This window comes from Cherax quadricarinatus, chromosome 5 (assembly GCF_038502225.1).
Source record: "Cherax quadricarinatus isolate ZL_2023a chromosome 5, ASM3850222v1, whole genome shotgun sequence".
In the NCBI taxonomy this organism is placed as follows: domain Eukaryota; kingdom Metazoa; phylum Arthropoda; class Malacostraca; order Decapoda; family Parastacidae; genus Cherax; species Cherax quadricarinatus.
Genome location: NC_091296.1, coordinates 24,546,615 through 24,570,316, shown reverse-complemented (window position 1 = coordinate 24,570,316; position 23,702 = coordinate 24,546,615). Strand labels below are relative to the sequence as shown.

The window sequence follows — 23,702 nt, the reverse complement described above, 5'->3', positions numbered from 1 at the left end:
CTGGGAAATGGGAGGTGTTCAGATGCCAGATTAATTAGCCTAACCCTACACAACACAATTTTCAAGAGTTTACCAGACAATGACGTAATAAAGTGTCAGTCAGCTGACTCAAAACTTTCGAAAGATGATTATACGCAGCCCACTTGTAGTTATGTAATCTTTATAACGTATAGTATTACTAGTATCCTAATTATATGCTTTAACGAGGACAAATATTAAAAATGACTATACAATGTAGATATTTTACTTTAAAAACATGTATGTATCTGTGAGACATTGCGCCCACGTTCAGTGCTGCGAGACAGCGGTTGTGTCAACCAGCGTGTGAACGCCTCGTCAATTAACATCTATTATCAGTGTTGGAACGTGTGTTTCTTGCTTTTTATATACAAAATATATTACGAGAGTGGTATAACAATAGTTCTGCTTGTACGTGAACGCTGACAGCTCCTCAAAACCTTTGATATTTGTGAAAATTAAGTGACAATAATGAGGTATTTGAGTTGTACGAGTGAAGACAGTCTAAAGTATATTCAGTGCTCGTGAGAAATGACATTATTTTGTACCGTAATTCATCTTAGTGTTTTTTTCTTTTCATTATAGCCGATATATGAAGTGCATATATGTTGTTGGTGCAAGCAAACGATACAACTCGGCCGCTGGTAAGTATCGTGATTATCATCCCCCTTGTTAAAGATGGTATCCAAAAAATGTATAGCGTCTAGTTAGTGTAACGAAGCTAAGATTTTTTTTATGTAATGCAACAAATTTGTGCAGTAGTGTACATAATGAGGTCATCAGTCACGGTTGTTATTACTGAGGGTCATCATCCTCCAGTCATATAATGTGGATGTGTAACGGTGCTAACCTGTGCTTTGAATCTTGTACTAAGCCAATGATGTTTTTGGTAACTGTTTATTCCTTTCCTCCAGTTCAGAGAAAGAGAGCCCCCTCCCCCACTACCCCAGTATCAGCACCACAAACCCCCACTCCATTTTAACTCGAGACCACACCCCCCCCCTCCCTCTTTCCTAGGACTCAGGAATGCTCATCCCCTTCCTGTCACTACAAACATCCAAAGACGGTAACCAAGGACTACACACCTCCTCTCATGGTAAATGACATCTATATAACCAGTCACTCAGGATATTCAGACCACCCACCCCTCTGACACAGGACCGTAGACCGCCAACACTTCCCCTATATCTCTGGACCACACACCCATTACTCCTTGAAACTCAGGACCACAGAGTCCTCTAAATGTAACTTGTGCCCCGTGGCCCGGTGGCTAACGCTCTCGTTTCAGACGGCGAATGTCAAGGTTCGATTCCCGGCGAGGATAGAAACATTGGGCGCGTTTCCTTACACCGGTTGTCTGTTCCCCATCAGTAAAATGGGTACCTGGGTGTTAGTTGAGTGGTGTGGGTCGCATCCTGGGACAAAACTGACCTAATTTGCCCGAAATGCTCAGCATAACAAGCGGTTCTATATAGTAGTATGTCATTGATGTCAGGTAGAACTGTATACTTTGCATAGTACTTGTAGAAATAAAGATATTCTTATTATAGGACCACAGATGCCTTCCATTTTTATATTAGGACACGATAAATCCCCCCCCCCTCTCTGCACGTCTGGAGCAAAGACACTCCAACCCCCTCCCATCAATACCTCAGGACCATATGCGCTTTTATTGACTCCGTATTGTTATCAATTAATGTATATACGTATGTATTGGATTTGCTGCGTTATGATAACTATATGCCTCTTCTCCCTTCATTATCGTTCTCTTTCCTTGGCACCCTATATGTACTGTCTCTTGCCATCACTTCTTGCTATTTCTCCTGTATATGGGATAGGTTATTCTGAGAGAAGGCAATTTCTAAATGATAGTAACTCCAGCTATGCTGGACCCTTGCTAGAATACTTGACGGTATCCTCATTGCCTTACTAAAGTATCCCAGCTCAGGCTGACAAATTACAACACCTTGTGTGAGCCCCGTCTTGAGTGATGGTATATGATAGTAACATAGCGAGCTTTGTTCCCACGGTGTAGCTATCATGTAGCACAGGGTAGCAGCACAATATTGATATATTCACTTTTTGTTTAGTTAAAAAAAAATGCCCTCCACAGTGTTCTATAACTCAACATCACAGATCCTCCATTCTCATCCCCCTATAATTCGGAACCACATATCCTTTCACCCCCCTCCCCTTCCTCTCTCTGGACCTGAGGAACACAGATTCCCTGCAACTTAGGACCACAAACCACCTACCCCCGTAACTCAGGACCACTGACCCCACACCCCATTAATTCCGTACCATCACAGACATTCTCCCATCTCTCTCCTTACTCAAATTGCAAACATAAAATACCGACCCATCTATTTGCAACGAATATTTATTTATTTCGGCAATAAAATTTAGTTGTTAAAGCTATGTACGTCACCAAGGATAGTAATTAGGGAGTATAAAGTTGCAGTGTCATCAATCAAGGAAAACCAATCTGTCGTAGCTCGCCGCTACCTCCTGCCTAGTTTTCAGAATCTTCCCTTCACTCATGATTAAATATCCTCAAAAGGCTCTTTTTTTAAGTAGCTGTTCGATTTTTTTTCCTCGGCTTTCTGATATACTGCAAAAATTGAGAATGCTGCTAACTGATAAATATTAATCCAAACAATTTAAATTTTAAACGCAGCATTTTTCTAGGGTAAGCAATGCTTACCTTGCTGCTTATGAACACACGCCACTGCATACAAGCATACATAGTTGTAAGCATACATAAGCATGCACAAAAATGCATATCTTTGTATTTTCCTCTATAAAATTTTATGGCCACGCTTCACTCTTCCTCTAGCGTGCATTGAGGTAGAGGAGGCTGGGCGTACGAGATAGAGGATACCTCTCACAGATCATTAAGGAGCAGTGGAATGGACTTAAGGGATCTATTTCTCGGAACACAGCCACCGAACTACATGTGGTTGGTTATAGTACATGCATACTCTCATTTCTGCTCTTTAATACTTAAATTGCACCATAAGTTATTCTTCTGATAACAAGTTTTAGTCCTCGTAACATTGCCTATTACTCTATTTTTCTTTTTTCTTTTTTACTAGAAGTTACGAATCAGAACACAGTATTTTATCATTGATGAGCTATAAAGGAAAACTAGACTGCCAATGAAACGTTTCGGAACTGATAAGTAATGCAACATTCTACTTGTTGCACGGGAGTCCAGTCTTCTTCCATGACTTCTCTCGTGCGATTTTTTGTTTTGTTTTTGTAAAGTAAAAGGACACAAGTGCAACTAATGTGACATTTATTGTGGCAACGTTTCGCTCTCCAGGAGCTTTATCAAGCCATGGCTTGATAAAGCTCCTGGAGAGCGAAACGTTGCCACAATAAATGTCACATTAGTTGCACTTGTGTCCTTTTACTTTACATATTGTCGGTAATTCTACCAACTTTATTACAATCTGTTTTGTTTTTGTTACGTTTAATTTTGATGTACATGATTTACACTGAGAGTTCCTACATTTATTTTTGAAGCTTAATTTTTTTTTGTCCCACCTTACCTTATTTCTAAACTTCTGCCTAACAGTAGCTTTATTGTTCTAGATTCACCTGATTAACTATTAGCTCTAGTTTCCGAGAAAACACTGAATTTTAGGTGCATAATACATTAAACATTATGTAACATGCATATCGGAAACAGGGTTGCAGTGTAGACATCCGTGAGTGAAAACTCTCATACGGTCAGTGGGCAAGATTTCTCTTGTCTATATGCTGGGAGGTGTTCCACGTGCTAGAGGATAGCTGATAGTGATGGCGTTAAGATGGATACAGCCAGAGTGAGAATGGTGATGACCGCCCGTCTGGTGGTATAATAGCTTTATTCTGACATCTTCCCCCCCCACACCCACTCTCTCTCTCTCTCTCTCTCTCTCTCTCTCTCATATCCTCCGTCTTCATCAATCTCGTGCCATTTTCGTACTTGCTTTCCAGCTCTCGTGTCCCTCCATCCCTTTAACTCTTCTACTCTTCCTTTAGTTCAATCCCTCTTCCTCCCTCTTCTTCACCCTCGCTAGTTGCTCGCGTGTCAGCTTGCCATTACTTGCCTCATCCTTTCATCATCTCCCACTTGTGCCCCCTGTTCGTTCCTCTCCATCAGGTTCTCTTGAGGTACGTGACAGCCGCTCTCTTAGCTGATAACGCAGGCCTGTCATTCACTACTCCTGTCGGGGTATGTGGGTGAGGCGTATGTGTGAGGGGTATGTGGAATTATGTGTGTGCACGCTGGAAGGTGTGGGAAGTATTTAGATGTGTATGGATGGGGCTATGTGACGGTGTATGCGTGTGGATGGGGGTATGCGGAGGAGCAAACATGTGGAGCAAACGTGTTTATTTGGGGAGAGGGTGTGTGAGGTGTGTTTTGCTTGTTGATGTGTGTTGCTCGGTTGTGTGTGTAGGGGGGTTGTGTTTATTGACAGGGGAAGGGGGGATTACTTGTTGTTTGGCATTCGTAGCGGGGAGGGGGAACGTGTTAATGATTGCGAGCGTGTGTTTACATTTGTATTTAGAAAGTTGCTAGATTTTGTCGATTTGTTACGTTTGTATGTCTGCATGTATTCTGGTGGCCTGGTGGTTAACGCTCTCGCTTCACACGGTGAGGGCCTGGGTTCGATTCCCAGCCAGAGTAGAAACATTGGACGTGTTTCTTTCCACCTGTTGTCTATGTTCCCCATCAGTAAAATGGGTACCTGGGTGTTAGTCGACTGGTGTAGGTCGCATCCTGGGACACTGACCTAAGGAGGCCTGGTCACAGACCGGGCCGCGGGGGCGTTGACCCCCGGAACTCTCTCCAGATAAAAACTCCAGATAAACGTATCCATGTAGCTATATCAGCAGAGCTAATTTCCAGGAATCTCATTTTCGAAGTTTATTTAATTTTCCTATATTTTCTTTTAAGTTTGCACCAGTTGTAGCACACGCCAACTCTTCAACCTTCCACCAATCTACTACTCTCTTTATGAAGAAATATTTTCTAGTATCTTTTTCACAACTTTTCTTTCTTGTTAAGTTTACGACTATGGCCTCTTAGCCTCCCTGTTGAGGATCACTTTTTCCTAATTTTTCCAACAAGAAAATGTATATATACTTAAAAGTAGTTATCTGTCTTCGTAGTTCATATCTTATTCGTCTGAAAAATTTCTGTCTTTTTAATTTGTGGTGCGTTAACATAATACACACACACAGAACCAGCTGTGTGTGTGTGTGTGTGTGTGTGTGTGTGTGTGTGTGTGTGTGTGTGTGTGTGTGTGTGTGTGTGTGTGTGTGTTGCCACCTGATGCATTTCCCACCTCGTAGCATCGTGGGTCCTGTCATATCTATTTTTAAAACTTATGTAGTCTACCCTTTGTACTTTTTCATCGAGGTCATTCCACGGCTTTACCATCCTGTGGCTGAAGGAATGCGTCTTGATATCCTTGTTGATCATCCGTGTCTTTAACTTTCAGTGCTATTCCTGTCTCTCGAATAGTATGTTTCTGTCCAACGTATCAATTCCTCTAAGTATACTGTGTGCCTTTATCATAGCATCTCCCTTAGTTCTTCTACTCTGTAATGTCGTCTGACTCGGTTCCTCAAGCCTCTCCCCATAGCTCGTTACCCTTAGCTCATGGAGTAGTCACGTTCCTTAACATGCCCCATCACATGATTGTTCCATGTTCGTGCTGCTTATTCTAAGACAGGACTGATATACTGTATGGCGTATATAGCAAAGTGAACGATTGTTGCATTAGATTTCTGAAAGCTGTAGATTCAAGTATTTGCTATAGATATTCGGTTGGTGCGCACTTGTTGCTATGAGCTCACCCGTAGACATAATTTTTAAAGGGGTGGACTGGTAAGCCAGCCGATGGCCTCGGTCAGATGACCAAAAGACAAAGCTCCAAAGGCGGGTCATCATCTGACTAAGACCCGCGTCAGGAAACATTTGTCCTGTTTCCTGACGAACCTTACCTAACCTAACCTAACCTAACCTGCTAACCCGTAGGTCTTCCTGGAATGAGGCTTCCGGCTTTCTTCCTACAGTATATATATTGTTTCCGGCCTTCTCGCTCCTTCCCCAGTTTTCTTAGCCTTGCATTTGATGGGTCGAATTAAAGTAGCCACATGTCTAACCATTCCTTCAGATCCATTGGTAGCTTTAAATCATCTTCATTTATTTTCTTATTAATTTAACATCCTCTGTGAACAAGAATATATCTGATTCGATCTCGTTTGGTTAATTTTTGCCTTGTCCGCATTGGTTTTCCTTCTCATCAATTTCATCTCGTCTACAAACGTGGATACATCAAACTCTCGGCGTAGTCATTGATTTATACCAGGGACAGTACTGACAGTAATTCCGATCATTGCACTACCCTTTTTGTTACACTTTGTCATTCTCAGTTCTTCTCAGTCAGTTATTCCATCACCTTTTTATAAGGTACTCTTTGACCCGTTGCAGCGCATTCCGTGTTATTCCTGCTGTTCTGGAAAGTTTTTATCCCAGTTTCATGAAATATATCAAATGCCTTGTTGTTCGAAATATGCATTCAACCCTCCCCCCCATCCCTCCTTGTGATAGTTACTATTTTTGAAACAGCTTCTTTCCAAGTGTTTCACCACTCGTCTGATTATCGTATTCATGTTAGTGATACTCTTCTGTATTTTAATGTTTACTGTCTTTCTCTTAAATGTTACGGCAGCATTCACTGTCTTCCAGATCTCGGGTAATTGTCCTGTTAAAAGTGTCTTGTTTAAATTGAGTCAAATTGACTTGTAGAGCCAAAGGTTCTAATAATGCTTCTGCTTCCTCTTGCAGAACCCATGATGACACTATGTTGGATCTTAATGTTTCTGATGTATCTAGCTCTTACGTTTTTTCACATATTTGACTGTTGTTTGTGGTATACAGACCCCTTTGGTGTACCTTTTGTCTTTGGTATAGAAAGACACGTAAGCAAACACTATGACATATTTATTAGAAAACGTTTCGGTCCTGGGACCTAGATCACTTCTGATCTGAGAAGTGATCAAGGTCCCAGGACCGAAACGTTTTCTAATAAATATGTCATAGTGTTTGCTTACGTGTTTTTCTAAACCAACTTGTCGGTATTTATTACCAAGGTTTATACCACCTTTTATCTTTGTCTGGTGTTCCCTTGTTTCTGTTTACAATTCTTTAAATCACTTGGTCAGCTTTTCACATACTTTCTTATTTTTTGAGCTCTCTGCCTTCCTCCTTCAGTCATATCACCTGCTCTTGTACTTGACTTTATCTTCTTATGTGAATGTCAAATAGTTTCAGTTCAAAGTTTACTTTTGTTGCTGTTTTTCTCAAATTTCCGTCAGCTTCTCTTCTCATCCTTACATATTCACTTCTGGCTCTTCTGTTTACTTCTCTGTTTTCTTCTGTCACTCACTTTCTGTGGTTTTTCCCATTCGCTTGTGCCTTTATTTTATATCTTTGGTTGAACAACAATTTCTGTGATTACTTATTTTCTTTTGGGAATGAAGCTCCCCTCTAGCTATATCGTCACTTCTAGCTAGGTAGCCCATCTCATTCAATGATTTCCCTTCCAGTTCCCTTTCCCATAGCACTGCATTCAGGAATTCTCTAATCAGTTAAAATTTCCTCTATTGCAGATTAGTTTCTTCCAGCACTCATCTGCTCTTCTTCCCTCACTGTTTATTTTCGCAGGGTATTCAGTATTCACTACTGTATTAATGGTAGCAGCTATAAACCTTTCATATTATATTTCACATGTATGGGGTGCATCGATGGTAAATTACTAGATTTATTTTTACTGGCTCAACCTTTCATCTCCTCTTGTGTCCTTGACGTGCTGACAATAAGTTTTCTTTCACCATATGCATCTTCTGGTCTCCATGAGGGTTCCAGTTTTCCCAGTCTATTACTATGTACTTGAACTCTTCCATTAGTAGCTTTGCTTTTGTCATCTGTGCTCATCCTTTTGCTTTCACTATAGTGTCATTTTTTATTGCCCTCATATTCATGCCCTGATACCTTGGGAAAACTAGTCTTAGTTAGGATTATAGTCATTAATTGGTAGGGAAAAGGGCAAGGGTGATCCTTGAGTTGGTCCTCCTTAGATGTGGGCAAGGAGTGAGATTTTAGAGGTTTCTTAAGGCTGAGTGTTTCCTCCTCTTTCCACCGAGTTTTGATTTCCTTTCCTATATCTGACACTTTTTACATGATCTTTCAACTGCTCTCTGTATTTCCTCTCACGATCCTGATACACAAAGTAATAGGGAGAGGACAGTGTCATTTTTTTACCAGTACCAATACACAATTCTAGATCTATAATGATAGCACCAAAATGATCCAATATGCACTAATACCAATACTCAATATTAGCCCGATAACTATACCCACAGACACTGTCACACCTCTACATAGTGATACACTGCACTTCTTTAAAATAGGTTTTGTCTTAATATCTTGTTTCGAGCTAGTTGTAACGTGGAAGCTAGCTAGGTCGGACATTGTTTATTCATCGGAGTATTTCCCTATCCTTCGAAAATTTTCCATCTGCTCTAGTTCTTCCTCTTATCTTCACACACACACACACACACACACACACACACACACACACACACACACACACACACACACACACACACACACACGCGCGCACACACACAATATTTGTGTGTGTGTGTGTGTGTGTGAGAGAGAGACAGATCGAGTGCACGTGTGCCTACAATGGATAGAGCTTATGTACATATAACTTTAAGTCTAATATCACTTACTGTACTGCAGCATACATGTTTGCATTTTTACTTATTCCGATAGTTTTAAATAACTGAAGCTGGAATATTTCAGGAGCATGAATAAATAAATTCCTGTTATGTGTTAGGCATGTCTCTTAATAATTCCTAGGTGTAGGAACACTTCTAGGAAGTTGTGGATTCACATTATCAATGCCTATTTCGTGTTTACATGTCATTTCGTATCGTTGATTGGCTATTATTGACGTTTTGAAAGTTTTCTCATTCTGGGTCCCAGGCAACTCTAATCACTTACACGAGTCCCAGGTGTTACTGGTTAGCACCTGGGACTCGTGTGTGAGTATATCTGCAAGTTCGTTTTTCTTCTTTGCCTCCTGCTGGATAGGAGTCTTTAGGGAGTGTCAAGTCAATTCAAAAGGAGGATTGGTTGTGTTTGTGGCTGAGGGAAATTTTTTTATTTGTATAGGAGTAAGAAAGAGTGGAGTGTTGCGAGTAGGTGAGGCCATACAATGGTATACAATGGGACTTCTCGCCCGACGATGAGTCCTATTGTATAGCACTGGGTGCGTATAGAAGGGGACACCCCTTTATATACATAGACATACACCACCACACTGATTGCTTCTCATCTTCTTGCGGGGGTATTATGGTAGGGCTCGTATCCGTCTCCTGTAAATTTGTGTATGCTTGTATGTATATATAATATATATATATATATATATATATATATATATATATATATATATATATATATATATATATATATATATATATATATATATATATATATATATATATGAGGTACCACCTCTGGAACTGTGCTGGGGATCCTCATCCTGGGAGAAAAGCAAAAACAACTTACTTCATGGAAAACTCGAGGTTCTCCCCGCAGTCTGTTGTTTCAAAAAGTCATCCTTCGATATTTAGTTGCATATTTTGATCTAATAACTCTTAAATCAATTAGTAATGTAACATATCTATAAATATTTAATAATGAACTAAATGATGTGTAGCTCATCACACATTTTCTTAAGTTGGGAATAAAAATGTTGCTAATATTCTTACAAATTAAATACTGATATTCAGTGCTTAATTAAATCATTCTCTAGGGTGTAACTGCTAGTGAATTATTTTATTCATATTTTTTTACACTTTAACTATTGTTTTATTCGTACGTGGACTCGTCTTCTGTATGTTAAGTCTCACAGTGTTCGTGTGTCATACCTGGAGTATACCTGGAGAGGGTATACTCCAGGTTGAGGGAATGATTACCTCGAACTCCTTCTCTCCTTTCCTGTTTCTACTTTGTATTGGACTGATGAAGTCACACTGGCGAAACGTTTCTTCATTAAAGATTCCCATGTGTTGCATAAGTGTCTCAATTCTTCAATAATAATACAGTAACAGTATTTCTTAAAATGTCTGTGCATCATTTACGCCTTAATAACTTTTATGCATTTTATAACTTGACATGTTAACAATACATTATCAATGTATAAAGTGTCCCCTCAAAGTTGTTAGTCAGTTTATAATCTGTTAGTCTAAGCCGGTTGTAGGTAGATTACAGCCCGTTATATATTTCAATTTCTCACACTACAGGATCTATTTTATATTTTTAAATTTTTTTTCTAAATTATAGTTTATGCCAAATTCTCTCTCTCTCTCTCTCTCTCTCTCTCTCTCTCTCTCTCTCTCTCTCTCTCTCATACAGGGTTTGACAAGGTTAGGTTAAGGATCTCCCCCTCTCTCTCTAATATATATATATATATATATATATATATATATATATATATATATATATATATATAGAAACTCCTTTATTTTTGTAAAGACTGGTGTCCCGCTCTCTTTGCCTCTTGTAGCCACCAGTTACCTCCATTCTCCATTTGTAACTGTGTTTTGGGGATAGTCTCTCTGGGAAAGGGGAGGGTGGCGGGGGAGGAATGTGGAGGGGAAAGAAAGAAGACTGGCTGGTCATCGTGAATGAGCGAGTGCTCAGGGTAGAATACAGGCACAAATCTCTAGGAGATGAACGGCCGCAAACCTGTCATCAACAACTTGGAGCAAATTGAGACGGCTGTTTTCCTTCAGCATCACCAAGATGAAAACAAAAGAATTTACCCATCAGCCTCACATCTTCTCAGAAGTACGAATTAATCCGATATTTAAGCCTAGCAATTTTTGAAATTTTGATCAGTTATTTTTATTTTATTAAACTCACTAATTCCAATTTCAGGTGTTTTAATAATTTGTTACTATCAATATCAAATTTGCTTCTGTCATTTTACAAATATCGTAATCGCCTTATAATTAAGCAATTTCATTAACAGTGGTCTAAATTTTATTCATAATTCACTCCTAGTCAGATATATATATCTATATATATATATATATATATATATATATATATATATATATATATATATATATATATATATATATATATATATATATTATATATATATATTTATTTATTTTAAATATAGGGAGGTACCACCTCTAGAACTGTTATAGGGACCCTCATCCTCAGAGAAAAGAATAAACTTGCTTCAGGGAAAACTCAATATTCTCCCTGAAGCTGTTTGAGAAATATATATATATATATATATATATATATATATATATATATATATATATATATATATATATATATATATATATATATATATATATATTATATATATATATATATATATATATATATATATATATATATATATATATATATATATGTCGTGCCGAATATGTAAAACTGGTCAATTAGCAAGAACTCATTTAAAATTAAGACCTTTCTAAAATGTTCTCTTATACGTTTAAAGATATATTTTTTTCATTAATGTTAATGTAAAAACAATTAATTTTCCTCCAAAAGAATCTTAGAAAACTTACCTAACCTTATTATAACAAGAACAATTTATTTTAGCCTAACCCAACTAAATATATTTTAGATTTGTTTACAATAATTTAATACTAAATAAACACAGTGAAATATATTTTTTTCGTTAGGTTCAGGATGATTTTGGCGAAATTATTGCATACACAAATTTTCACTTGTCCTATATGGCAAGATGAGCGTTGCTATTTAAGCCAAGATCCCAAGTTCTGCCTATTCGGCACGACATATATATATATATATATATATATATATATATATATATATATATATATATAAGATTTTTATTTAGGTTCTTTAAGGAAACATGTGGCAGTTTTTTCCCCGTGATCCCAGGGTCTCCGATCCCACTGGGAGAAGATACAGATGAGCTGTCTCTGTACTAAAATCAGCAGCATCTCCCTGTTGCCCAAACTGTGACGGATGTAGGTGTCAGCCAACGTCGACACGCAGGCATAGCCCTATGTTAAAAGCTTGCCATTCAAACATGGATAGCTAGATGGTGATCCCATCCGAGTGGTTTGTGGGGTTGCGAGTACTGTTGGCTGCTAGAGATCGGGGGCTCTCTCTCGGCTGGGCATCTAGCTGTAGTAAGGCTCCTCTTTATGATGTTGACTTTATTGTGTCTTGCGTGCCAGCTCTTGGTTTCGCAGCAGTTAAAAACGTGTAGATATTGGTCGGCTTCCGCATCGCCGTAAATACATGATCCATGTGAATTGGGGCAGCAAGGGGGAGAGCCATCGATTTACTTTTACTCAAATTTATAATATATTCGACTTTAATGCATTAATATGTCTTAACCGGGCTCCACGATGGATTTACTTTTTATTTACTTTTATGTATAATTTATATTATTCATTTGTTATTCTCTTGGTCAGAAAAATATATAAAAAATATTGTTGCCAGATTTTTATTAATATTGTAGGAGTGATGAGTGAAATAATAACTAATATATTTTACGATGCGTGGTTGTGCCCTTCACGACTTTCAGAACTATTTCCCTGGGATCAAAGACCTTGCAATGTTTATCGCACTTATTCCCAAATGAGTAGTAGAAAATTAACCTGCTAAATTTTAGATATGTTTTTCTGCATATGCTGGCTATACAGGAATCAAGTGATATCTCCTGGCCCCGCCTCTATACTCCAGTCGACGGGTTCTATGATTTTTTTGACTTCCAGGACTATTATCATGTCCGCTTTTAAAATTGTGTACGTTTGCCTCCATCTCTTCATCTAGCGCATTCCACTCAACACTTAGAAGCTGAAAAAATACTGCCTAAGTTCCTATGGCTCATCTGCATCGTTTGCTATTGTATGTGTCCTCGGGCTTCCTCTCCTCGCATCTCACAGCCAGTCTCTATCCACTTCATCGAAATATTTTGTCATCATCATATTTTCGCTGGCTGTGTACTCATTTGTGATTGCAGGGGTCGATTCACAGCTCCTGGACCCGCCTCTTCGCTGGTCGCTAGACTATTTTATTTCCTGACTACTCTGTGACTGAAGAAATACTTCCTAACATCCCTTGGACTGATCTGAGTTTTCAACTTCCAAGAGTGACCCCTTGTTTCTGTGCCCCATCTCTGGAATATCCTGTCTCTGTCCACCTTGTCTATTCCACGCAGTACTTTGTATGTCATTATCATGTCTCCTCTAACCCTCCTGTCCTCAAGTGTCGTCAGGCCGATTTCCCTCAACCTTTCTTCGCAGGACATTCCCATTAACTCTGGAACTAACCTTGTCGAAAACCTTTGCACTTTCTCTAATTTCTCGATGTGCTTGATGAAGTGTGGGTTCCAAACTGGTGCTGCATACTCCAGTATGGGCCTGACGTACATTGTGTACAGTGTCTTGAACGATTCCTTACTAAGGTATCGGAACGCTATTCTCAGGTTTGCCAGGCGCCCATATGTTGCAGCAGTTATATGGTTGATGTGTGCTTCCGGAGACGTGCTGGGTATTATACTCACCCCAAGATCATTTTCCTTGAGCGAAGTTTACAGTCTGGCCACCTAGTCTATAATCCGTCTGCGGTCTTCTTTACCCTTCCCCGATCTTCATGACATTGGCGGGGTTAAATTCGAGAAGCCAGTTGCTGGACCAAGTGTCCAGCCTGCCCAGGTCTCTTTGAAGTCCTGCCTGCCTGTGTGTGTGTGTGTGTGTGTGTGTGTGTGTGTGTGTGTATGTGTGTGTGTGTGTGTGTGTGTGTGTGTGTGTGTGTGTGTGTGTGTGTGTGTGTGTGTGTGTGTGTGTGTGTGTGTGTGTGTGTGTGTGTGTATAGCTATTTGCGTTTGCAACTGTTTGCAAGCGCAAGTTCCCTTTCATAGGTTTATAAATAAATAAAAAATATATATATATATATATATATATATATATATATATATATATATATATATATATATATATATATATATATATATATATATATATATATATATATGCAGTACCTGTGGAATGCATGTCTTGGTCAGATTCAGTCCTTTGGCATTGGTGTTTTTTATCGAAAAAAAAGCTCTGCGATGATTTTTTGCTTGGGTAAGTTATAATTTGCTAATTGTATTAACTAAATTTGTTTCGTTGTAATTCATCAGCTTCAAAAGATGAATGCTAGTGCCTCTTACGTAGCGAAGTATTCGGATATTTGTGTGTGTGTGTGTGTGTGTGTGTGTGTGTGTGTGTGTGTGTGTGTGTGTATACGCGTGCGCGCTAACTTGCCAGCTTTATTTAAATTTGGAAAATGATATTCAGGCTTAAATGGGATTATTTGTTAATTCCTCAAAGGATTGGTTTGTAACCTTCAGCCCCAATAACTTTAGAATGCAACTTCTGATCAACTTCAAACTTAGTGTCGGTGTATACAGGATACAAGTCTTTGTGCGATAACTAGAAAAAGCCTCTTCTGAGTTACTTAATTAAACATTCAAAATTGATAAATTTTCTTTAATTTATGGTTCGAATTGGTTTGGGGCAGTGTATGTACCAGTCTACCAAGACTGATGGACTGATCACATCAACTCTAGTCTGAGGGACTGATTACCTCAAATTCTTTCTGATCCTCAACCACTGTTCTCCGTATTGGACTGAGGAAGCCACTGACTAGCGAAACATTTCCACACTAAAGATACCCAAGTGTTGCACAAGTGACCCAATCATCAACCTGTGTGTTTTCTGAACCGCTTATCTACAATTCTTCCGTTAAATACAGAAAAGACTAATTGTGGAGAGAGAAGCAACAGTTGAGATATAGATAATGTGATCAATCCATCAACCTTGAAGTAGTAGTTTTAGAGGGGGGGTCAGTCCCTCAACCTAGTGAAGAGTGCAGCTTCTGCTCTCTACAGATATAGTCTCTGAAGAAGCCTACTGTGTGGGCGAATATTTTCAACAGTAAAGAAAAGCTGGTGTTGCGCATGTTTTATTCAAGCCGTGAGATTTATATTCACAGTTGTTTTTAATACTTTATATATAGTTGAATCATTGTTAGGATAATGAATCTGGTGTATACATAACTACATGTGTGTTTGCGTGTGCGGTTGTGTGTGCATGTGCGTGCACAACTCTTGCATGAATACACCAGTGTACACATTTATATGCAAATTCTTTCGCCATCGTTCATTTTCTGCGTAAGATAAGCATCAACTTGTCTTCTTTTGCATACCATCGGTAATGAAATATATGCAAATAATTATAATAGACGTTATTATGATAATGACCTTGTACAATTTTTTTTCACATATGTCTAATTTTGATGACATAATTGCATTGATATAATTTTTCAAGCAATAACAAGCAGTAATACCTACGATATACCTTTGACTGATTTCCCGAACAGTTAGACCCCCTAAGAATGGGGGAAAGGAGAAGGAAAGGGGGCGTAGAGGACGACCAGTGGCTCAGCATATGTCTACATCCGATGTTGCACATTTCCTTGTTCATTCTTAATTTATAAGAATCATCTAGTAATGAAGCCTCTGCAGGGTAAAAATACAATACTTCTTATAAGTATTTTAAACTAGGAGTTTGACACAGTAATTTAGCTTATTACCTATGATTACCGGGCCCTACTGTGAATGATCAGGCACAGCTACCCACCCTGGGCACCCGGCTTCAGTCACAAAACAAAACAAACAAAAAAAACAAAAACGAGTGAAGTGGCAGATGACGAAGCTCCGCCTGAGCCAAAATAGCGACCACCTAGTTAAAGGGCCACTTAACCTACACTAGGCTAGTACAGTGAAACAGTCTGACATTCGTCAACACATTACAGCGTGAATTATATAATATTTCACGGCAGTAACCGGCTTCCTCGCTGCTACTACCAGGTGGTTGCAGATGTTGACTCATTCAAACATCTCTGATATCTTTGCCGGAGTAACATAGACCCCCACACTTCACGAAGGTAAGTACCCATTAAGAGTATCATTAAATGCGCATTTCTTGTACATTGTTGGGCCTGACCAGTGTGAAGGGTGTTACCACAGCATCCTGTTAATCAGAGATACAACTACACCTGCAACCGGCTTACAACACTGCCCTGTTGTAGACCTAGAGGCAAGAATTTATCTAGAAATGGGAAGGCAGGTTTCATGGGCTGAATTCCAATACTGGCTTGAACAGATCGCCAACAAATCAATCATAAACAGTAACGGCATCAACAAAGACAAAAATGACAAGAAAAACGGGAATAAAACATTAACGATTTTAACATCATAAATAGTGATGGTAATTGCATAATGACAATATCAGTATCAACAACTACAGTAACTGCATCAACGATATTTACAAAAACAACACTAAAGCATTAACGACAGGAACAGCGATAGCAATAGCGTTATTAATGACAGTATCGATAACGACAACACGACAGTAAGGGCATCAGTAACGGCACTAACAAAATTAGCGACGAAGAGAGGATCACCATTAGCAGTAGCAACATAATAACAAGAACATCATCAATATCACTGTTAATTAAAAATAATATGAAATTCAGCAAAACATCCACATAACGAGAAAAACATGAAGACATGGAAATATTCTTTAATAAACACCTCAAACACAACGTAAAATAAAACGGGTAAGAACTTAACATGTAGCATAACATAAGACACAGCTCAACATGACATATAGCATACAGCCTACAACTATATAACATAACATGCAACAGCTTCCTACAGCACAACATATACAACATAGAGCCTTCATTTGCAATACACCATAACGTACGTAATACAGACCTCTCATACGACATACAGCCTATATCTACACCTACACTATGACATGCAATATACAGCGTACATCTGCAACACAACATCACATACAACTTACAGCCTACACGGTTCCTCGGCGGGTCGCCTCCGTCACGTAGACGAGATTGTCTTGAAAAAGTCAAGGCCCCAAAAAGTGCTGGTCGTGAGGAGCATTTTTCTTCTTATAAGAGACAACTCGAAGTGGCCTTGAAGAATTACGTGAGACTCCTCATCCATCCTGAGAACGCAATCCTCGAAGCAGCTGTCCTCTTCATCCGCTAAAATTGTCTGTGGAAAGTTGGCGTATTCTCTCTGTAATTAGGCGATATGCTTTATATATTGGGCAGTGCATTTGTAAAAGAGGTATTCAGTTTTATATACTGATAAAAAAATAGGTACTAGTAAGTGCTTAATGTCGGGTTTATTATTTTAATGAGCACGACTTAGCTTCACATATTGCTAGATATCTCTGAAGAATCATCATTGTGATCTTTCTTTATCCTCGGTGCAAATCTCTGGGCTGAATTCAGTACACAAGAGCATAAATACGAATGTACTTATACAATGGCTCTTGCGTATCTCAATGTAAGCTTGACACTGTTTTTTTTCATGCAAGAAGCTTCCCAAATTAAGACAGATGGGTGACGCTGTAAACACTACAGAATGTGTAGTGCAATACATAGCTTGCTGCGAGGCAACCATCGCAGCCAGGACTTAGACTAATCACATTCTGTGTCTTTGACCCTGACATTCATCAAGAGGTTTGGTGCCTGTCGCCATGAAGGACCTTGATGGCGGTGGAGTCTTTTTTTATTTCATCCATGGTATTGGACATGCCCTCCCGTTCCTTGGATTGAATCTCATTACCTCCCATTCTCCCTTTATTCCCCCCCCCACCCGCTTGGCGCTGCATGACCCCTGTGGGTCTAACGCTCCCCATGAAAGCAATAAATTGATGCTTCTTGACCATCTTGGGCTTCGAAAAATCTACATTCAAATCCATATATATTGTTGATCGCCATTATTTCCTCCGTTTAATGCCTTCCTCTTTGTATACTTACCTATTTGTGATGGTCAGCTCATCCTCTTAACTGTAGTCCACGTTTCACTGTTGGTAAACGAGTAATTGTTAAACGAGCTTTAAACAATTATTTATCTGTATACTTGTGCTCGGTGGGTCCACGTTTTCTGATTGTGCTTCAAATCTTTCTATTCATTTAATGTCATATTTCATTGAATGGGGTTGTTGTATAATTGATTGCTCTTTATCAATAGACAGTAATCCAACCTAACATAATCTTCCCAGCTTTGAATTTTTTTTGTCCTCCACCATCGTCTTACACTGGCGAAGCATAATTTTACTTCCGTTAACTCGTGCTCTTGGTCTGTGTTGAAACTTTTAGTTTCTACGTGATCTACTTTCCTTTTCATTAGGATCTTCTCCATTAATGTTGATTAATTGAAGAATATCAGCGCGTAGTTTTGATCTTCATGCGCTACTCGTTTTTGTTATTTTTATATTAGTAGTATTTCAATAACTATATCCTTATTTAATCGAAATGTGGTATAGTGATAGATTACTCTGGGCGTCATCCCTCTACCACAATATCCAATGACTGATCAATATCTTGATCAGCCATTGTTTTTATCGTATCCAATTCCTTGCGGTGCTTCCTTACCTGTTCTTGTCGCAGCAATATTCACTGTCATACTATATATCTTATAATACTTTCTCCACAGCTCTGCTAGTTGTTCTTATTTACTCGTAAATACCTCTTGGAATATGTCGAGATCGTCCGCATCTTTCCTTGTGTTATTACATAAGAACATAAGTGTGCAGTTTTCCATTCTCTTTTAAACTTCTCATTGATTTTTTTGTTTTGGCAGTAGTTTTTTGTACTTTTAGATTCCTATGGTATTTGAGATGTTTTCTTTCCATTTTACTCCAAGTTCCAATATATTCGTTCTTAGCCATTTTCTTATTTTCCGTCGTTCCTCTTGTTGCATTTGTCTCAACTGTGCGCTTATAAAATATACTTTGGGTGTGTAATTTTTATCCATGCAATCTCTGTTATGGTATATTTTTGGTATATACTTCTCTATTTTGTCACTTCCCATGTGTATTTTGTATGTGGTAGATACATATCCTCTCGTTCTTCGTTTTTCGAGTGACGGAAGACTTGTTCCTTATGGATTTTCTCAACCATTACTTAGTGAAGAGTCCTTGCTGGCTCTGTATGTTGATAAGGAGCACAATACATACAGAAGAATTTGTTCGGATTTTTGACCCGAAGGGTTAATCAAACAAAATAGTAAAGGCAGGATGCCATTAGGGTTCTTCAGTCTCCTTCAGGATGTAACTCACACCAGTCGTCTAACATCCAGGCACCTACTTGATGCAAGGTGAACAGGGGCAGCAAGTATAAGGAAACATTCCCAACGTTTATACTTGTGTTGGACATCGAACCCCATTTCCCTCACTGTATGAGTCGAGACTCATAACAGCTGAACCACGAGACACCAGTAGGTCTAGAGCGAATCCTTGTCCATTCTTGAAGACTGTCGGAAGAAAAATAAAGTGTTGCTTTTACCTTATTTTCTCCATGCAGGTTTATTTTTACCGTTGATCAGGTGTCCGCAAGGGAGCACAGCGCTCCTGTCTTCCCGTGTAGCGTTCAGCGAGGTAGTAGCAACGATTTTTCCCTGACCGCTTCCATCACAATATTAACCACTAATATAAATTTTTAAAGCGGTTGCACTTGCAAGACAGTAGAAGGACTTGGTCAGATGACCAAAAAGCTCCAGTGGTGCATCATCATATGACTAAGTCCCGCGTCAGGAAACAATTGTCCTGTTTCCTGTGGAATCTTAACGTAACCTAATCACATGTTGGGGTTCACGACCTAAATTTCATTAATAGTCAGTCACTGAGATACTCATAGATTCCTCATTCTGGCCAATTTTCCTTAATAACAGTCGTACTGGCAGTGAGAGGCCCTCATGTAGGCGATTTTCTGTCGGCTATCCCAAATTCCTTTATAGGCACACGCCTTACTGATAAATACCTTTTGTATGGTACTGTCGGAGACAACGGTTAATTTCTGCTCGGTGTTTGGGTGTTGGTGGAGTTTATCTGGTTGATGTGACAAAGAATTCCTTGCTACTCTGAAAAGCTTTGCCAACCATTTCCTTATTTCTGGAGGAAGTTTTCATATTGAATATTGAAGAGATTGGTGAATATCTGTTGTATGTATATTTATTTTTCCAATGCACCGGTCACATCCCACCGAGGCAGAGTGACTTAAAAAGAAAAAAAAAAGAAAAAAATATTTCCTTTTTACATTCAGTTATTTTTACTTGAAAAAGAGTTTACTAGTCTTCTCCTAAAACACGCATGGCTTACGGAGGAAGAATTCTTTTCCACTTACTCATGGATATAAAATATAAAAAAGAACAAAAACTCTTAAGAAATTATAAGAAAACTCGGACGAGTGTGTATACATTTGCATGTACATGTATACGTAGTGTGACCCAAGTAAAAGTAGCATACTTACCTGTTATCTTAAGTTTTTATGAGATAGAAGAAAGGACACCATCAATCCTACCATCATGTAAAACAATTACAGGTTTCCGTTTCACAATCACTTGACAGGACGGTAGCACATCTCCGGGAGGTTGCTCTCTACCAACCTACTACCTAGGTCGTATGTGTGTGTGTGTGTATATATATATATATATATATATATATATATATATATATATATATATATATATATATATATATATTATATATATATATATATATATATATATATATATATATATATATATATATATATATCATATAGAATCGTTTGTGTGCGTGCGCCAGTGCGTGCGAATTCACGCTAGTGAGTCCGCACCTGTGTTTGTGGATGATCATATATCTACACCAACAGAACCAACTTGCTCATCACGCAAGTGCAATTATAACACCACTAGCACCGCTATCATCTCCGGTACTTAAGTTGTATTCCCGCCGAGGAGTCGCAGTCAATCCGTCGCACCGCCATCTCCGTCAATTACCAACACCCCTCTGTAATCTGCCACTACAAATAATACGAACGCCATCATCTTCTCCTAAGCTGATAACAAGAAGCTATCTATTCCTATTATCACCTCTACTGCCGCCTCATCCTCCTCTTTTCTTCGCGCTTCTATCACTATCTGTGGTGTCATCACAATCATCCTCACCATCAATACTATTAGCTTCATTTTCGGCATCCCCGACCTTATCTGCCTCACGTCCATCAGTTCGCCTGGTTTCATGCTCATGTCGATGGCCATGCTAGGGGTCACGGAGGCCAGCTTCAGCATTTAACGTATCCCATCACTGAATTTTCCTAAGCACCAATTTGTATCCGCCTTTGTGATCATCGTATTAACAAAATTATCAACATCAACATAAATTCCGAGGCGGTTTTGCTTCGACAGTGTTGCCCAGAAAAGGATTTATGCCTGTTGCCAGTACGTAGAAGACCTATATCTGCCCTAAGCAATAAGTCGGGGGTTCTCCTCTAAGGTTCGTGGTTCCTGGCTCCATCCATCATGGTTCAATGAAAGCCTGGACAAAGATATTGTGTGAGAGCCAAAGGGAAAGGAAACCAGCACACGAGTTTAATACAGGGAATCACGCAACCTGGGTAAGATTGGCGGTAAAATTAAATAGGCTGCTAGGTATAGGCCGGGGAATTGGAAGGAGAGATTAGTTAGAGAAAATTCCTAGGCCAGTTGCTGGAAGATTAGAAGTAGTCAGTGTTCCATAGAGCCATGACGAATAGAAAGGCGACAAAAATTCAATTAGCGAGATAGAATATTTTATTCATCGGGGGAATTCCATGGGAAGATTTTCCTGACTGGTGTTAATGTGATTTGATCAATGACTAAGACCCGAGTTTAGGTTTTAATCGAGGTTATTTTAAGTATTTACTAGTAGGCTTACAGGTCTACATAGCACAAAAAGAATGGCCACGTCAAAATAAGTGTGCAGAAATGAAATAGGAAAACAAGGTGAAAGAGGGATAGCAGACGAGTCAGAAAGAGGAGAAGAGCGAGTGAAAGGTGGGATGGAGAGGGAAATAAGGAAGAGATGTCAATGAAAAGAAATTAAAAATTAATTATGTGGGATCAGGTAGAAAGTAATGTAAAGGATAGAATGAAAAATGTTAAAATAGGTGCGTAGGGTAACAGGTAAGATTGTTAACGTGAAATTACACCCACGTATAGCAAGTTAGAAAGCAGAAGGCAAGAAATATTAAGTTGGTTTAAAAAGACCGAGTTCTCTTGCATGATGGATACAGCAGGATGTTGTTGGTAGAAAAAAAAAAGAAACATCTTGTGAGAAAACTGAAAGAATGAACTCTCATGTCAGTGAAGAAGTTGAAAATGAAGGATGTAGATAAGAATAACAGTGATGGGATAGGTGCGGATGATAGGTTGGGGGGATGGAGGGGGATGAGGAGTGCAAGATGGATGAGAACACGAGGGAAAAGAAGATGCTGAGGAACGTGAGAGATGAACAAGGAGAAGGACGCAAATAAAGAGAGAAATGAGACTGAGGGAAATACACACACAAAAAATAAAGGCGATAAATGGGACTGATGCTGATATATATATAAAAAAAAAAGAATTTAAGATGGAAAACTTGGTTATTAAGAAATAAAGATGATGGCCATGTAGCGTTTGTGCGTTTAATGTCGTTCTTCATTTCTTTCCCAGATTATTTTCACTCGACCATGTTTATCATTAGTTTTTACTCTTCATCTTCATTATCGGCCTCTGCTCTTATCATTCTCATAACTTACATCACGGCTCTCGTTAGCATACAATGCTAAAATGAACGCGTGTGTGTATGTTTCTCTCTCTCTCTCTCTCTCTCTCTCTCTCTCTCTCTCTCATTTTGCATTATTTTAATATTTCGCTAGTGAACACACACACACACACACACACACACACACACACACACACACACACACACACACACACACACACACACACACACACACACACACACACACTAACACTAACACCCTCTCCCCCATGTAGACACACGCATATACATGCAAGGATAAGGAAATGCCTGAGAAGCAGTGCAGAGTGCAATAACGAGGAACTTCCTCAACAAAGAGTGGGAAGCGATGTCGCTCAAGGGTCATTATCGGAACCCATCCTTACCTTATTACTGCAAATGACCTACTGTTCCCGTACCTTGATTGCTAACGCACTCAGTTCACACATGGAGGTCCGTGAGTTGATCCCCGGTACGGGTTTAAACAGAACGTGTTTCCCTAAGACACCTGCTGTCCCTGTTCACCCAACAGTTGATAGGTACCTGGGTGTAAGTCAAGTGGTACGAGTCGCAACCGCGGACAAAACTGAACTAATTTGCCCGGAAAGCTCTGCATACACAAAGAGCTTTCTATATATTAATATGTCATTGATGTCAACTAGACAGGCCTGTATACGTTGTACATGTATGTGTAAAAAGAAAGATAATTATTATTATTATATATATATATATATATATATATATATATATATATATATATATATATATATATATGCAGGACAAAGCTAAAGATCCACCCCCTCCCCCCCGTGGCTTGTCCTGCATACTTAAGATCGCCCGTCTGCGATTGTTTGCATATATATGCCGGGAGCAATGGGCTAGTAACCCCTTCTCCTGTATACATTTATTAAAAAAGAGAAGAGGACAGGGATGCTTGA

The 23,702-nt window shown here is 39.0% G+C and overlaps 1 protein-coding gene across 2 annotated transcripts in view; it reads left to right on the top strand.

Moving 5' to 3' along the window:
• Positions 1 to 306: 306 nt before the first annotated feature.
• The window catches only part of LOC138855427 (uncharacterized), an 801,190-nt gene continuing 777,794 nt past the window's right edge, over positions 307 to 23,702 (top strand). For both annotated transcript variants that reach the window (XR_011394664.1, XM_070104721.1), the window contains exon 1: positions 307 to 662. Coding sequence is in view for 1 of the 2 variants with exons in the window: in XM_070104721.1 (XP_069960822.1) it covers positions 624 to 662 (39 nt within the window). In the remaining variant the exon portion in view is untranslated. The remainder of the gene's footprint in view (positions 663 to 23,702) is intronic.